This window comes from Rhinolophus hipposideros, assembly GCF_964194185.1.
Source record: "Rhinolophus hipposideros genome assembly, chromosome: 10".
Classification (NCBI taxonomy): Eukaryota; Metazoa; Chordata; class Mammalia; order Chiroptera; family Rhinolophidae; genus Rhinolophus; species Rhinolophus hipposideros.
Genome location: NC_138056.1, coordinates 38,220,006 through 38,237,904, shown reverse-complemented (window position 1 = coordinate 38,237,904; position 17,899 = coordinate 38,220,006). Strand labels below are relative to the sequence as shown.

The 17,899-nt window shown below is 41.6% G+C and overlaps 1 protein-coding gene across 1 annotated transcript in view; it reads left to right on the top strand.

The window, feature by feature from the left end:
* Positions 1-17,899, top strand: part of SPON1 (spondin 1) — a 226,057-nt gene that overhangs the window by 61,366 nt on the left and 146,792 nt on the right. Inside the window, exon 4 of the mRNA XM_081062697.1 lies at positions 17,636-17,709. Within this exon, the coding sequence (XP_080918823.1) occupies positions 17,636-17,709 (74 nt within the window). The remainder of the gene's footprint in view (positions 1-17,635; positions 17,710-17,899) is intronic.

Here is a 17,899-nt window from a genome sequence, read left to right as displayed (position 1 = left end):
GTATCAAAAGCTTGGGGAGTGCCAAACAGGAATTATAACAGAGAGAAAACACATAACTGGCTTATAGGTTTGGCTGCTCTCAGGGCCCAGGAGCCTAAGTTCATTGATGGGGTTTTCTCCTCTCACATTAGTGGGCATCAGGCTCCCTGCCTAATTTCAGGGTTAGAGGAATAATCCACAGCCGGATTTTTTTGCTGCCCCTCAAAAGAATGTCCCTGTACAAGTTCCAGTTGCCCCAAATTCCAGACCTAACTCCCCTCTGGACTAGTTTGTTTAGTATTGTAGTTACCAAGATGGATTCTCGGGTTAGGCGGCCTACGGTTGAATTCTAGCTCGCTCCCTTACTAATAACATTTGTCAAGATCTTTTAAACCCCGGGTGCCTCAGATGACTCCCTGTGAAAGGGGGATAACAATAGTACCTACCTCATGGGGTTTTGTGAGAATTCATGAGGTAATATAGGCTTGCAATGTGTCTAGAACAGTGTCTGGCACAGAATAAGCTCTACACAAGGCTATTCGGTTATTATTGTTGTTTTGTTGCTGTTGTCATCCCTCCACATGTGCCATAAAACAATGATCGTTAGATAGGTGTTTCCTAAGACAAAAGAAGTGGTTCACCCCCAGAAGTGAATTCCAGTTTCTGCCGCTTTGGACAAAAACTGAACATTTTTACAGGTGGTTTTTCAAGCTTCAAAAACTATTTAATTTCAGTCTCACTGGGTCTCCTTTCCTTTTGCTTGCTTGCTCCTTGACGATTCGCATAAGAAAAACATAAAACGAAATAGTCATGCTAAATTCAAAAAATCACAACCAGGTAAAATAAAAAGTTAAAGATAACATCAAGACAAGAGGGAAATCAAGCACAAATATACATGGGCTCTAAGTTCCCACAGAGTTGTAAGAGTAATGGATTATTAAATAAAATGGAAAACGAGAGGTCATCTGATATAAATAAATACATATGCCAATTAAAGGAATGAATGAATAAATAAATGATGGGAAAATCTGATCAGGAAAAGGAGGTATAATCCCAAAATACCTGCCCTCAAAATAGTTAATAACTACAAAGAGAAAAACAGGAACTTTAGAGTGGAGAGGTCTGGCAGACACCAGATGGGGGCCAAACTTTAATTTTAATCATGTACCACGTGATAGGATGCAATGAGAAGAACACAGCATCACTTCTCTGATATTAATGCTAAAGACTCATAATCTGAATCTAATACTGGGGAAACATCAGACAAGCTCAAACGTTTCATAGAATTACCAACATGTAGTCTTCAAAAGTTTCAAAGTCATAAAAGTCAAAACAAAAGACTGAGGAGCTGTTCTACATAGAAGGAGACTAAAGAGACATAAAATCTAGGTACAACACCGAGATTCTCTGCTAGACCTTTTGGCTATCAAGAAACAATTGGCAAAATTTCAACAGGGTTTGAGAATTAGGCATCTTAATGTTAATTTCCTACATATAATAATCGTATTGTTATTCCTTAGGAGAATATCCTCGTTTGTAGGAAGTGTACAATAAAGTACTCAAGGTGATCAGATATCCTGTCAACCACTTGCTCTGAAATGCCTTGGGGGGCAAAAAAATTCTTTGTACTGTTCTTGTAAGTTTTAAGGTCAGAATGGTTTCAAATGAAAAAGACTCAGCTCAAAGATGAGGAGGTGGAGGGCACACAGGGCGTAGAACGAGAAAGAGAAGAGTTGCATTTGCATCTACACTTCTCATCTTTCTTTTCCCCTTTTTTTCTGGCTTCTTCTCAGCAGCTTGGGTTTAGATGTGGATGAGAAAACCTTGAGTTCAATGGAGAACACAGGCAAAGGCTCCCCAGACCTGAGAGGCTGGGCCGAGTCCATTCGTTCCTTGATTCCTTCATGGAGCACTACCGTTCCATACCAGGTACCCATGCCAGAGGCCGAGGATGCAAAGCTGAGCGGGGCACTGGCAGCGTGGTGGGAAAGCAGACCAGCCAATGGGCAGCAACTACCGGGCGTGAATGGGGGCCACCCAGGGAAGCACAGGGCTGGGGTGGAGGGCACCGGCCTCATCTGGAGTGATGCAGATAGGCCACAGAACACAACTTGTGAGGTGCCAGAAGGCAACAAGGGAGAGACAGCAGAGGAAACAGTGTGTGGGAGTGTCCCTAGCCCAGAGAAAGTAAGGAATGTTTGAGGGCCTGCACATGGATCTTGATGGTGGAGCAACGAGTGTGGTTGAGGCGGAGGTGACGCTCAATAAATGTGACTTTTTTCTGTACTTCTCTTCTTTATCCTTTCCTTGGTTAAAACATTCCTTCTTTGAGCATTCAGCTGCGTATTGCTCTAACTTTTTAATAGCAGTAATAATAATAAATAAAATATATGCCAACAACCCTATGATAAAGATAGTACTATCCTCAGACTTAACAGAGAGGAAACAGAGAGAATACCTGCCCAACATCATAAGTAGCAGAACTGGGCTTTGAACCCCGGACAGTCTAATTCCACAGCCCAGGCTTTTCATCTGCCACAGTTTATGAGTAGATCTTTCATGAGGCTGAATTCTTGCAAGGGTTGCCTTTTATGGGTCTCAATCATTCTCTAACTAGAGGGGTGAATGGAGGAGATGCTTGTGAGCCACCGTCTGTTAGCACGTCTTACCCACTCAAGTCACCACCCCTCTCACCCTACTCACTGCCTTCCCACACCTGCGCTGTCAGCAGTCTTATGAGCCTTACCATGGGGCTGGGTAAGCCTGGAGACTGGGCTGGACCAGGCAATCGTTGTCCCCTGGGTGGCTACAAAACCAGAGCAGCTCATAGTAGAAGAGGGCAACAAAGGGCCAAATCAAAGAAGAAAGGCTCAGGATGGGGTCCAAAGGGTCCTCAGTGGGAAAGGCCATCACAAGGGAAGAAATGGGGCACAAAGTTGGGTCAAGGTGAGTAATTTCGGATAGAAACTGTGGATAAAGCAAGGGTATGATGTCCCATTTGTATGTGGTGCTGCGGTGGTACTTGGCCTCAGCAGGAAGGAACATCAATGTATCTTTCACCACCCTCCACCCCCACTACCCCATGGGACTCAGTTGTTTATTTGACAACCATTTAGTGAGCACCTACTATGTGCCAGGCTTGTGCTAGGTATGGGGGAAGAATAAAAGAGAACAAAGTGGAGGGACTGACACATGAACATTCATCTGAAAACCTGAAATGCCAGGCTCTCTTTGGAGCAAGGCTGCATTTCCATTTTCACTTTAGACCCTGGAATAAAGCCAGGAAGTGACAGAGTTACCAGCTGCGGGGCGGGGAGTGTGGAAGGGGAGCAAATCAAGTTTCCCCCCAGCAGCTGCTGCCAGGACCATCTCTACAACAGCTCTTCACAGAAAAGCCTAATTATTCCATTATTCCTCCACAACAGGAAAAGTCTCACTTTCCATACCTCTCTGGCCATCACTACCAATTCTATTGCTAATCACTTTTTTCAAGATGGTTCTTGACTGATTGCAAACATTGCATTAGATAGTTTGCCCCTTGCAGGCAGGCTCTGGGGTCAGACAGGTCAAGGTTGGAGTCCTGGTTCTACCCAGTCTGAACCTGTTTTTTCCTCTATAAAATGGGGATGAGGAGTTAAGGCGTGGGAAGTGCCCTTTACATTTTTTAAGTAGTTTAGGGTTTGCAGAGCACCTTCCAATACTCTTGTAAGCTCAACACCATAATCATTGTGGGAAATTGAGGCTCAGAGAGGTAATGTGATTTGAACAGGATCAGCCAGATCCAGAGTGAAGGCAAGATAGAAACCTGGTCTCCACTTTTAAAATAGAAAGGATTTGCTGTGCTTTTGCCCATTTTCTTTTATGATGATCAAAGTTACTGGATCATACTAGGGACACCTATGTATACTATCTTTGCCCAGTAGTTTTAGCTTGGTATTTCCTTGTGACATAAGAGTCGGGAAAGCCCAGTGGAGAAGGTGATGGGTTGTGGAGTCAAACTCATTGGGTTCCTAATCCTGACTCCACCTTTTAAGAGTTATATAAACTTGGACACAATACTCGGTCCCTCTGTGTCTCAGCTTTTCTCTGCGAAAGGAAATAATAATAATAATACCTACCTATTATTAATAATAGTACCTACCTATCATAGGATGGAGAATTAAACAAGATAATCTATGTTCTCCACCCTGGCTTCACATTAGAATCACACGAGCAGCTTTTAAAAATCACCTGTGTCTGGCCCCACCCCTGGAAATTCTGATCTCCTTGGTCTGAGATGGAATCGGGGTGTTGATGCTTTTTTAAAGTTCCCCAAATGATTTTAATGAGCAGCCAGGGCCAAGAACCCTTGAAGTATGTAAAATGCTCACTACAGAGTACCTGGCACATAGTAAGCTCTCGATAGATGTTAGTAATTATTGTTGCACCCGCTGATGGTAAAGTCAAGGCATGTGGGCTAACAATGGTGTCTTAGTATGAACACCCAATGGGCCCCATTGAGCAAGATGAGCAAGAGAGAGTCTCTACTTCATAAGGGTATAATTAACTCCCTAGTTGGATAGAAAAGGCATACATATATAAGAAGATAAATAGCAGCACAAGGTTTAAAGTAGAAGGAAGAAAGGACGGTAACCTTTTTTCAGACACCTACGTCGTGCTAGGCATTTACCATGCCAGCTTAGCTCATTGATACTCACAAGAGCTCTGTGTAGGTATTAACCCCAATTGGCAGGGCAGAAAACTGAGGCTCAGGAACGTAATTCACCTACTACACACTGAAGGGGTAGCTGAAGATCTGCCTGACTAAAATGGTCTTTCTATTATACCATGACTTTACCATGCTGTTTTCACGATGATTATAAACAAAAGCAATGAACTTGTTGGGATTAGAATTTAAAAGGTTAAATGTCAGTCCTTATGGATATATGTACGTATGTATCTATCTGTCTGTTGTTCTATTTATCTATTATTCTATCCATTCTTCTTTCCTTCCTTTGCTCCTTTCTTCCTTCCTTCCACGCATCCAACTAATTCTGTTACCCAACATGGCTATAAAATAAGATTTTTACCTTAATCAAATATTTTGGTTAATAGGCTAACTTGTCGGTAAATTTTAATTATCCATTTTCCTGAACAAAGTTAGAAAAATTAGCATTAAACTAAACAATAGATCACTTCCTATATATCATAGAGGGATAGGAAAGCTGAGGTTATGCTTTAAGGTATGCTAATGGTATCAGAGTTTTAATATAGATTAACTACCAGTCCTAAACAGTAGCACAAATAGAGGAAAACAAAATTAACATGATTAAATACATTTAGAGACTATTTATTCTGCTAATTGTTAAAATTTAGGCAACAGTCAGATTGCAAAGAGATTTGCAGCTGCAGTTCCAAAATAGCTGGTCCTTTCCTCAGCTGTTGCTAATTAATGTGATTTTTCCTAATAACAGTTTTCTGATAGCAGAGAGACAGTAGTAAATCAAAACAACTTTATTTCGATGCTAACACCACCAGAAGAGCCCAACAGGATCCCAGTGGAAATGTGGGTAACTGCCGACTTCTGTGTGGTGTTTCTCACACACTGCTGACTTCAGTGCCAGAAGTTTATCGTACAAATACATGGGGTGTATGGAGTAGGATGGCAAGTCACATCATCATGTCAGTACCGTTATGTCGGGTCACCAGGCGATGATGTCATACACTCCAGAAAGGAGCAGGAAAATGACTCTGGACCATTGCCCGTTGCTCTGGACCTAGACCTGTGTAAGCAACCCATCTTCTCTTAATTTGTCTGACATTGTTTTCCCAAAAGACAGGATTCAAGAGTCCAGTTTGCACCATTGCCTATACAGAACCCTACTGGGAAGAGTTTTCAGGACAGCAATCCAAAAGTAATCAACATCTCTCATAGCTAACCATAGCTGTGGTTGACTTTGTCTCATGTACTGATCTCCAGCCTAAACAGTGGCAGCTAATTGGTTTCACAAAAATATGTTGCACAAATTATAACAATTTATAGATCAAAGAACTGGCTTGATCTTCCTGAGAAAGGTATCAGACACATGGAAAGCCAGAATTTATCTTTTTCTACCAACAATCCAGGACAACAGCATCGCAAACTGAGCCAGCCAGTGACATGAGACCCCTGGCTGTGTGGGACTCCTGGTCACTTCTACGGCAGCTTGAACAGAGAAGAATCCACGTCAGCAGGAAGTGGAGTTATGAATTTCCAAGACCAGCGATGTCAACCCAAAGAAACACTCTGCATATTGAAGCATGTGGAGGAAGAGGGTTTAAATTCAGTACAAAGTCATGACCAAAATATTATTACCAAATGTCCTGCTAGGATAAGGACTTTGCTAGTTCACTTTCTTGAAATGTTTCTTACTTTGTATCAAAATATCTGTGACATGGAGCCATCCAGAAAAGTAGGGAAATGTACACCCCACTCTGATGGCACAAACTCATCCACTTGCAAACACAAAACAAAGCATTGACCAGGGCACAGACCCTGGACTATGTTTGATCTTTGGGTCCCTTATACTCTGAGGGTCCGGGTTTGGAGATGGGAACCATCAGATTTTACTCTTTTTCCCTTATAGAGATGAGGCACTTGAAGCCCCTCCTCCTCCCTCCCTCTTTTCCCTTTCCATCACCACTCTAACCTCTCCTAGTCCTATACTGTGAAGGTTCTAAGCATTTCCCAGGAACACATGCACTGAAGTTCAACATCCTTATTTCTCCAAAATAATGCAACATGTAAATATGGTTGCACTGTCGCCTTTAGGATAGATATTTTTATTGGTTTGGAGGGAAGGGGGTTAATTTACTCCTTTCCTTCTTGAAGAAAGAAAAAGATTTACAGTACCTTGTTTAACATGAAGAGGTTCCAGAATGATTCCCAAGCTCCCATCTCAAGCATTAGTGAAGTTTTTAAATTTACCATATTTTTAAAAAGAATAAATCACTTGCATTCTACTCTGCATCAAAATGGGGTTCCATTAATTTCTCTTCCACATATTTTACTCAGAAAATTATACCATTGCCTACTTTCTTCTCTCTCTCTCTCTCTCTCTCTCTCTCTCTCTCTCTCTCTCATTCTCTCTGCCTCCCTCCCTCCCTCCTTTCTTCCCTCCCTCCCTTCCTTTTTTCCCTTTCTTAATTTATCTCGGAAAATATTTTCTATTACAAAGGCTAGAAAACAGGGCAAATCATGCCCAGATTTTGTGGCTTCCGTGTGATCTCATGTTCTTGCTCCAGAACTCTTTGGGGGTCATGGCTTACCTCATGACCGTGGCTTACCTCTGATTAGCTGATATGCCATAAGGATGAGGTCAGATACTACAAGAGGGGTGCAGATGTTGAAAAGAAGAAGAAACATGAAACAAATCTGGAATGAGTCAAAAATGTAAGGGCAATGAGTGTCTTTCTTTGTGGTTTTTTTTTGTAAGGGTCACCTCAAGGGATAAGCAAAGTGCAATACATAATGCAGTCAGCAATTATCTTCCATAAAGTTCCCTCCTTGATTTAACCTTCTCCTGGCAGATGTATCATCATCGTGCTGATTCCCAATGTTCTAAAAGGATTTTGAATTTAACCTGAATGGTTCATTTTGAGAACAATGGTTGCCATCAGCCAGATTGCTTAGTTTGAGTGAAGCAAAGCAGACTTAACTGGCCTTTTATGCAGTGGGAACTGTTTTGTGACTCAGACCAGTCACTGTTTGCTGTTCTCCAGCACTCTGGGTGGCACTGCTAATGCAGAAGAGCTTATGCTTCTTGCCAGATCGGGGACATATGGTAGACACACAACACTGGCTATTGAATATAAAAGAGTTGAATTATGAGTTAAGTCAGTGTATGAAAACATATTAGATCAACACACCTGCAATGCTTCCTGCACGAAAGGCACAGTGCCAAGAGCTAGAGGGGCCACAAAGGTACAGACACATCCCCTTCCCAAGTTCAAAAAGCTCAGCATTCAGTCAGAACTACACAATGTAAGCACACATTAAATGGTAATATAAGATATTAAAGTTCAAGTACAGTAGCCAATGCCCGAATGCCATGTGAAAAATAAAGATCAACAGTGTTCTAGAAGCCCAGAGAAGGTCACTTGTGATGGGCCTGGTCAACAAAACTCTGAGGAGACCACGAGATGGTAACAGATGAGTGGGGTGTGATTAGGCACAGAAGAGGCAGTAGCACATGCAGAAGCCAGAAGGGAGTCATGTGACCCACATGCTGCACACCGTGAAAAGGCAGGGCTGAGCTGAGGTAGCTGAGAAGAGCCAGTGGGGAGATGTCAGACCTGGAAGGCAGCATATATCTACATCTTCAGGGTTGTGGATATTTAGTCAAGAGTTTGGATTATAATGCAGAAGTGAGAGAGGAACTTATGTTTAAAGAGGACCTACTGTGTGCCAGACCGTGGGCTGGAACAGAGTGAAGGTGGGAGATGTGATAATTAAGACTATGGTGCCATTACTGCCTAATAATCTGTGAAAGAAAGTGATAATGTGCTAGAGGTGACAATAAATCCCCCGGCAGAGTGCAGGTAAATTAGATGGGTTGGCAAGGAAAGGAGACTTATTAGGAGGTTACTGCAGTAATTGTACAGGGAATCCATCACTTAATCTTTCATGTGTATCCTTCCTGAGGGTAGAGAGGATAGGACTTGGGTGGGTACTAACAGGCATGAAAATCATACCTCCTAATTTAGAGCACTGGTTCTTATAGAATCTCTCTCCTAAGCAGTGTACATGTTTAATATTTTGCATACGGTTTTTTCAGTGGTTCAAGAATGCTCTGAAACCCATTCAGAGACCACGAATCTATACCTAAGAACCATAACCACCCTCTCCACTGTCCCCAGCCCAGCCTACAGGAGGGAGCATGCACCAACACAGGTTTGCTACTGTACGAGAAATTTCCATTTCCACAGAAGAGAAGCCGGTGACAGCCAGGGAAGCTCTCTGAGGAACGGAAAGAATGGCAGGTGGCCTCTGTTTAAGGACCTTGCTCTGTCACCCAGATTGTTTCCTTACACTTGAGGGGAAAATGTTGCCAGCCCTGGCTTACAGGAACTCACAGAAAGGGGAGGTGGCTTTGGACACGGTAGAGTGGGACCAACTGCAGAGAGTAATGACTTGTGTAAACCAGCCAGAAAGGAGCTTGCCATGTGGCAGCATTTCCTCTCTAAGGAGAGGCAGGGATGATTGTGTGATTACACCCACGCCTTGCTCAGAGCAGCAAGGACTCTGCAAGGAACACACAAGAAATCCAGGAGCAATGCTCCACTCTCTATTTCTTGTTTTACAGCCGAGACAGGTTCTATTTCGGATCACAGCATAGTCTGCTGAGAAAGCAGTTGCAGCCTTGGGTGCTTGGAATAAAAATGTAATCTTCATCTTTAGAAAAGAAAAGTGTATATCTTAGTTGGAGATTTCATTAAATGGAATGACAGTCATACCCCGTCACATAGCTCCTGTCATTCATTTTAGACCTAAAAGGTGGTTTTTAAGCTTTTCAAGGTCAAGAACCCCTTTGAGAAGCAGGCGAAAGCTGTGAACTCTTAATAAATATGCACTGTGTACATCACACAAAATTCCACAAAATTGCAGACCCCGAAACAGGTCTGTAACCCCAGATGATGAACCTCGGGTTCAGGAAGCTTTGGCCAGATCCTCTGCTAGGTTCCAGGTGTCCAGTGAAGGGTAAGCCAGTTCTGGGACTTGAGGTGCTCACAGTCTGCTTGAGGGTTTAGAGATGTGGAGAAGTTAGGGGCGAAAATGAGGCAGGTGCTGACCAGCAGCTTAACTGTATGAGACATTATACAGAAGAATCATGAGTTTAACAATATTATCGAAACAGTGAACCTAACTGTTGGTTGTCCCTTGACTAGTCACAGCCCACGTACAATTAATCATGTTGCAAAATGCTGAATAATATGCTAAGGCTGATATTTTTTTGAAGCAATTTTTCAGAAACATAAAACCTCATGTTTTTGTATTCTTAAGAGAAAAAAGATATTTCAGCCTAAAGATATATTGTGAGCTATTGCCTTCCCCCAAGGCTCATATCTCTTTGCAAGGTTAAGAAATGCCATCGATAATTAATTTAAGCCAGTGGGAAGAACTCATGAAGGGTCAAAAGATGTTGCGGGTTTTTTTTTTTAAAAAAAAGGAATGGTTTAAAATAATAGTAGGAAATGAGAAATGGTCCCGTTCGCTACCCAGAATTGCCTACCTGTCAGAGCTTCCACAACTGGAACTACGTCCTTCAGTCTATTTATTTCGTCCATGTGAGTTTATTTAAGATTTTTGTCTAACAGGAGACAAATTTCCAGCCAGTGATCTAGCAGGTATCCTAAGGGTTTCTACTGTTTCCTCACTCACAGCATATGGGCAGGTGAAAGGCTCCTCTAGAGAAAAAAAAAGGTATTTCCCTCACCTGTGTTTTCCTGCAAAACTCGCTCCCACCCCCCTTCCCCTTACAGCACACGCCTTACACTGGAGTGTACTTGCAGTTCTGCCTGCTCTCTGCCTGCTCACTGCCAACAGGTGCCTGTCCTCTGCACCCCATGGTTAAGTCCCAGCAAAGGACAACATGACCTCCCATCCACCAAATCCAAGCCCCTTTCTAAGGCCCATTCAGAGTGTCCTTCTCCAAGATTTTGCTGACCAAACTGTCCCCGCCCCCACTCCCACGTAGTCCAATAGGGGCTCCCCGATGCAAGCTGCTGGCCCCGTGGATGGATAGGGTCAGCAGTTCCTGCTCCTCCTTACCTTTTGAACTGCCCTCTCTGTGCTCCCACAGTACTTTGTTCATCCTTCTTTGTATCGATTAGGCATGCTTTTGAGAGCTGCGTTCATTAGAAAACTTGACTAACGATAGCTTCGACAAGTAGAGGTTTATTTTTCTCATATAACAAGAGGTGACTGTTAGTATTGTTGCAGCAGCTAAACGATGTCAAGGCCAGAGTTTCTGTGATTTTTCTTGGCGTTTTCCTCATGGTCACAAAATGGCTGCCTTGTTTCCCACATTGTATTTGTCATCAAGGCTGGAAAAAGAGGGACAGGTAAGGGTGCATCATTAATTTCTGTTGTCTGGAAAGCAGAACTTTCTCAGAAGGTCTCCCCTCTATCCTGCAAACCTCCTCTCATGTTACTGAGGCCCAGGCGGGTCATATACTCCCTCCCATTCCCTAGCTGCAAGGAAGGCTTGAAAAGTGAGAGCAGAAGTATCATGATTGACTTATCTTCTACCATGCTCCCCAAAATGAGGTTTCTGAAGGCATGGAAAATGGAAGAAATGGATATTGGGTAGACTCTATTACTTGCTATGCATTATTTTGATTCATGAGATTATATATATCTCTCTCTCAGCGGGCTGTCAACCATTTGGTATCACACACACTGTCTTATTCATCTTTGTACTTCCAATATCCCACACAGCTTTTTGGCACCTACTCTGTTAAACAGAAACATGAGTCTTTCTGATTTTAATGCCTCTCACATCTAAATTAATTCTTTAAAACATAATCCAATTTTATTCTTTTGTTTTTATGTCTCTCTTATAGTATGAAACATCAATTTCTCACTGTTAATTTTCCATTGGATTTTATGAGGGGGTAAAATTTAAAGTGCTAGAGTAATAGTATTGATAAATACATGGCAAAGCAGAGCTCCAAAATTAGACAATAATAGGATAAAATGGAACCATAATAAGCTTGTTATCCTTAGGGTCATTCTAAGAAGAAATAAACTGAGTGCAAAAACTAATTTTTATTAAAATGAGAACCAGGGCTTTGTACATGTAACTTTGTTCAATAATGTGAATCAAAACTTCCAGCAATCCAATGACTACAGGATGGGAATGGACTGTATTCTGAAGAACCTAAGTGACCTTTTAGCCAGATTCTGGTCACAAGCTAAGCTGTATGTATGTGTACCAGCAGCACCGTGTGGAGCTGCGGCATCTGATTCAGATGTCTGCTCAGAGCAGATGCTGTTGTTTCCAAGGCCTATGGATGGTGTGCCCGCTAAGGGACTCTTTTTGGTGTGCAGCTCTAACTGCTTCAAAGAGCCCATCACTGGTTACAGACTCGGCCTCTGGGACTCCAAGTCCAGCTCCAGTGCCATCTTTCCAAGAAAAATCTTATCCCAATTGACGTCCTTCTTATCAGTAACTCCCCCAACTTCACCTCATTCCTGTCAGAGATGGCCTTTGGGCTCGGAGTCACCATAGCACTTGTAAGTGATTCTCGAACTGGGGCTCTAACATACTGTTTGTTCCGAGAATCACTTGGGAATGTTCTCTTAGAGTTTGGTAGCTTGTCATAGGCAGTTTCTTTAGAATGGTATGATCTGGTCTTCATTTATCCTTATTACACCATTTTGTTACTAGACTCAAGCCTGGTGGATTATATCGATGTCAATATCCTGGTTGTAATATTATACTGAAATTTTGCAAACTATTACCATTGGGGAAAACTGGGCAAAATGCACAGTCTCTCTGTTGTATTTCTTATAACTACTGTTTGTCCCTGAAATTAAGACCTAGCCATACCATCGGCTCTAATGCGTCTTTTGGAGCAAAAATTAATATAAGACCCAATCTTATATAAGACCTGGTATTATATGATATTATATTATGACCTGGTCTTATATCATATTAAAATAAGACCAGGTATTATATTAATTTTTGCTTCTAGAGACGCATTAGAGCAGATGGTCTGGCTAGGTGTTATTTTCGGGGAAACACAGTAAATGTGAATCTACAAGTACCTCAATAAAAATTCCAGAAAATTAAAGAAGAAATTCTTTCTTGTCCCTTCTATCTTTTGTTTCAATCACTGACATCACCATTCCTCCCTTTAGTCATTGGGTTTTGTTTATGGGGAATCAGTTTGTTTACCTCTCTCTGTCTTACTCTTCTCATCTGTAAAGCAGGGATAATAGCAGTGCCCACTCCATGGGGTTGTTGGAAGAACTTAGAAGTGTGCTTAATTGTTAAATAAATAAAGTATCTTGTAGTCAACCTTCTCTTTCTATCCCAGATCCAGTAAGTTACTAATTCCTGATAAATTTTCCTACAACATATCTCTTAGGTTCTCTTTTTCCACTGTCCCTCTCCCAATTCACACCTTCAGTACCACCATCTTGCCTCCTCTTGGAGCTTTGCCAAGGCAAAGTTAGTTACTGCTCTTCCGCCTACGGTGGCTCCTCCATTATTGTGCTCAACATTGATTTTCTATTTCCTATTTCTGTTTCTCTTCTTTTCCTCACTGGACTAGGAGCTCCTTACTGGAAGGCAACATCTTTTATTCATCTTTGTATTGTCAGCTCCTAACAAAATGTCTGTCACAGAATAAGTGCTTAGTAAATGTTTTATGAATGAGTGATAATTAAGCAGGAATGATCCCGTGGCAGCTACTAGAATTGCTTCTTTGCAGTAATGATAGATGACTATACCAGTCTCTGAATCAATAATTTTGTGATGGCAAGCATGGATTCTGACCTTATTATTGGACATCCATGGAGTTCTTGTGTGTGTGTTGTAAACAGAGCCCTACAGATAAGCTTTCACTTTTTTTTCTCCCATGGGCACTTTATCATAGGTTGCCAGGATGTCTGTTAACTCCTAGACATAGCACCATGTCCTTACAACCACCTAAATAAAATATTGGTAAGAGTCTGGATCATGGAATGCACCCAGCCCCTGTAAATATTTTCTGATTAACATGAGACCATAGTCAGATTAGCACTTGGCATCCTTGTGAAGTGAAATAAGGCAGATAGCCTCAGTTCCTGATGATACTACCATGGCTATGACTTTGATATTTTATTCCTGAGTCTTCCTACAGAGTTGTTCTTTCATGGTAGAAGGAAGTAGATGGTACTGGTTATAAACTGGATTACTTCTGTGGAAAACATCATAGACAAATTTTGTAAAATACTCTAAGAAATTTTCAGTAATAGGGATTTTACTGGAATTAGAAAGAGGATTGGCAAACATTGTCTGGAAACCACAAACCCGAGCTTCATCTTGGCCATTCATTATCTCTGCCTGAAGCAGTTGACCAAGGTAGCACCCTCACTCCTCCCTCCACAAGTGAAGGAGACAGACCTGATATCAATCATAACAATACCCACTGTTTATTAAATGTGTTTATGTGCCAGGTACTTTGTTAAGGGTTGGTGATTTAACAGCAGCAACTATAATGGCTACCACATACAGAGTATTTACTTTGTTCAACGTGTATGTAATAAGGACCTTACGTGAATTATCTGCACACAGCCATGACCCAGCAGCTGAGGATTCATGTGCAATGTTAAGTCATTTCATGGCCAAGTCTTTTCGTTTCTGAGGTCTCCTTGTCCATTTTCGGTGAGAGCAGGGATCTCAGGCCCTTTCAGCACTAGACAGCAAACCCACAACTTAGTAAATTCTAACTTCATTCCAACAGGCAAATTCCCCAAGGGAAAAGAACAGCAAATGAATAAACCCTTCAGACAAAAAAGGGCCAAGCATCCAAGGGATTCAGGATGGCATTTCTGGAAATGTTCCACTTTAGGTTTAAAAGAAAACTTGTGAAATGATTAATAAGTTATTTAGAACCTCAATATCCCAAAGTTGGAGAAGCCAACACACTGAGAAATTTAATTTAGATTTCCTTAACACACTCTCTCATGATAAGAGAGCATTCAGTATATCAGTATATAAATGCTATGCAACATGACTGCCAAATTGCAACACAGAATAGGAGAAATTTGTCATTTTGAAATGCTAAGGGAATTCTTACTAACAGCTTTCTCATCTTGTAAAGCTATTATTTTTCTGAACGATAATATGATTTATAAATCTCAGCTGAGTTTTATACTTTTGATGTGAACAGACTCAAAGTGAAATGTGTTTTCTGAGAATATAAAATTCTCTCAGGAGTTAACCAAATGGGGAATAAAAGGCAACATCTTCTGCAACCAAGCGTATCAAAATCTTGGTCTCTGCTGGCATATCGGCAAGTGAATATTGGTCTTCTTCAGAGTTCTGGGCTCAGCTTAACTTCCCACCCTGCACACCTTCTCTGGGTGACATCAACCACTCCAAAAGTTTCAACTCTTACTTCTGCCTCGGTGACTCCCATATCCACACTCCCCACCCCTCACATCTCTCCGGAGTTGCAGGTACCTGTGTCTAACTACCCACGAGACAGACCACCATCATATCTTACAGACGGCTCAACCTCAAATTCTTTTTTTTCCGCAAACCCTGATTCTTCTCCTTGAATCTCAGTATTGCAGTGATGCTCTAGGAATAAGTAAGATTATAGGCCTATATCTCAAGAAGCCTATAATCTAGCACAGAAGATAGAAAAGTAAATAGGCAATTACAATACAGGTTAGTCAGTGCTGTGGTAGGAGAAACCCAAGAGGCTGTGGATGTGCTCTCAGGAAGAGCATCTAGTCAAGGAATCAACCTGAAGGAAGTAACATCTTAGTTCAGTGTGAATTAGGTAACCGAAGTGTGTGAGTGAGTGTGTGTGTGTGTGTGTGTGTGTGTGTGTGTGTGTGTGGTGTTGAGGAGTCACAGGGAAGGACAGAAGGACTTCCATGGACAGAGGCTGAGGGTCATAAAACCATGAAGACAGAGATAGGATATGGCTTTAGATTAGATGCTAAGGAAGGACTGGATAGAGATGAGGCCAGATCACCAGGGCCAGATCAGAACAACTTTTCTATCCCACATTTGATCTGCACAGAGTTTGAAATCCAAATTTCACGGGGAGCTGCAGGTGATCATGATCCGTGCTCCAGGGAGAGCCACCAAAATCTCAGCTCTCCACAACGTGTCCCATGAATTGCTAATATAGACCCAAGCAAAATTAGTTTGGGGTTACATTTCATAATTATACTTATCTCACAGGGCAATTGTATTTTTTATGTGTGATTATCTTTAATCCTTACAACCACTCTGAGCATAAGACAGACCACAGACTTCGAAGGTACACAGGAAGAACTTCAAAACCTTAGGCATGTTACTTTAATAACTTCCCTGCATCTCAATCATTCTCAGGTATGGCGTAAGGATGAAAATAGCCACAAACCCTTTGCATGACAACCTCCAATAACTATTTGTTGAAAATATACCAGTAAATAGAACAGGAAGACAGATCGGGGAAGAGGCTCTTTGTTTGAAATGAGAATGGAGCCTTTGGTTGAAGCAGGAATGTAGGGCCTGGAATACTTCCTACTAGGCCTTCTCCTTGCCCTTCCCAGAGGTCCCTGAGGCCCTTCTTGGTGGGAAATACTCTGAAAAGCACTGTGGTAGATGATATGATACTCTGACTAACAAAAGACTATGTTATCTGGCTTTAGAGTAAGGATAAGTGTTCTCAAGAGTGTTCATTTGGCCTGAGGAAACTTTCTGCTTGATGGTCAACAGAATGGATAAATGATCAAAGTAGCTTTGTGTAGACAGGAAGCATATTTCATTAATTTATTTCAACATTTCATCTCTCTTGGGTGGGGAAAGACTATAAAAGACATATGTAGGCTGGTCTGAATTTTATTCTTTTGTGCAAGACAAAGTGTAGTATAGATGTTTCTTTGGAAAGTCATCTTGGCCTAGGCCCAGACTGTCGAGAAAACTGCCTCTGCAGATCTATGCACACTTGGCCCCATTCCTGGGTGTGAGATCATGTGACACAAGGCAAATTATGTTACTCCATCACTCATTCAGTATAGTCAGCTGTGATGGAGTCAAGGCCTCCCTTTATCTGTTAAATAGGAGATATCAAAGTAAAAATTATCTTTTGATTGAGTAGCATTGCTGAAGAAAATCGATAAAAATTGCTGAAGATCCATTGGCACGGTCTCAGTGTTAAGTGTTGTAGACTTTGAAATTACCAGAACACTGGGTTTTAGGATTCAAGTTCTGCAAGGCCGTCTAAAAATAAACAGCAGGATGGGTTAAAGCTGAAGTAGCCTGTCTGTGCAATCCTAGTTAAAGAGAAAAATATGTGCTGGCCAAAAGTAAGTCATTTTTCAACCTCAAAATATTCTTTCCAAATTCTAAGATCCTGTGTTTGACATGTTTAAGAGAGAGATATAACAGCTGAAGTTGTCTTTGTTCAGAACGTAGGAGACAGTTTTGTCTAGACTTTCAGGAAAGATATAGGATGACATTTTTAGAACAAATCAAAATATATTTTAAAATTCTTTTCTTCTCCTTCAGAAAGAGGATTTGACATGCTTCTCTGATTTGAATTTGGTTGCTCTATAAATGGCCTTGATAGTTTGATACAAAACTAGAGTAAAATGAACCACTGAGAAAAGTTATTGAAAATACTGTTAGTTCACTTTCTTACCTTAATAATGTTAGCACCACCAACACCAACACAATTACTAATATTTAGTGAATGGTTTCTAGGTATGTGCTAAGCTCTCGACATACATTTCCTTATCTAGTTTTCATATCAATCCCGTAAGGTAGACATTATTAATGATGCCAATTTTCCAATGAAGAAACTGAGGCACAGAGAGTTGGGGTGACTGACCCAAAGCCACACAGCCATGGGTGGCCAAACAAGGATCTGACATCCTCCCAAATCTGCCTGCCTCCTCACTACACTTGATTTTCTTTTCCCACAGGGCCAGCATCGTACAGAAACGCATCATTTATTTTCAAGATGAGGGCTCTCTGACCAAGAAACTTTGTGAACAAGGTAAGAGCATGTGGGTGGGGGAGGGCTAGATAAATAAAAGGTAGCTCATTCAGTCCAAACATCTGGCCTCAGGAATTAAGATGATGGGGCTTTCTGAGCTCCTCCAGGTTCTGCTTCCTCACGTAGCTCCAATTTTTAATCTAGCTGTGTGCTGTGGATAATTGGATCCGCCTTAAGCTCTAATTACCCA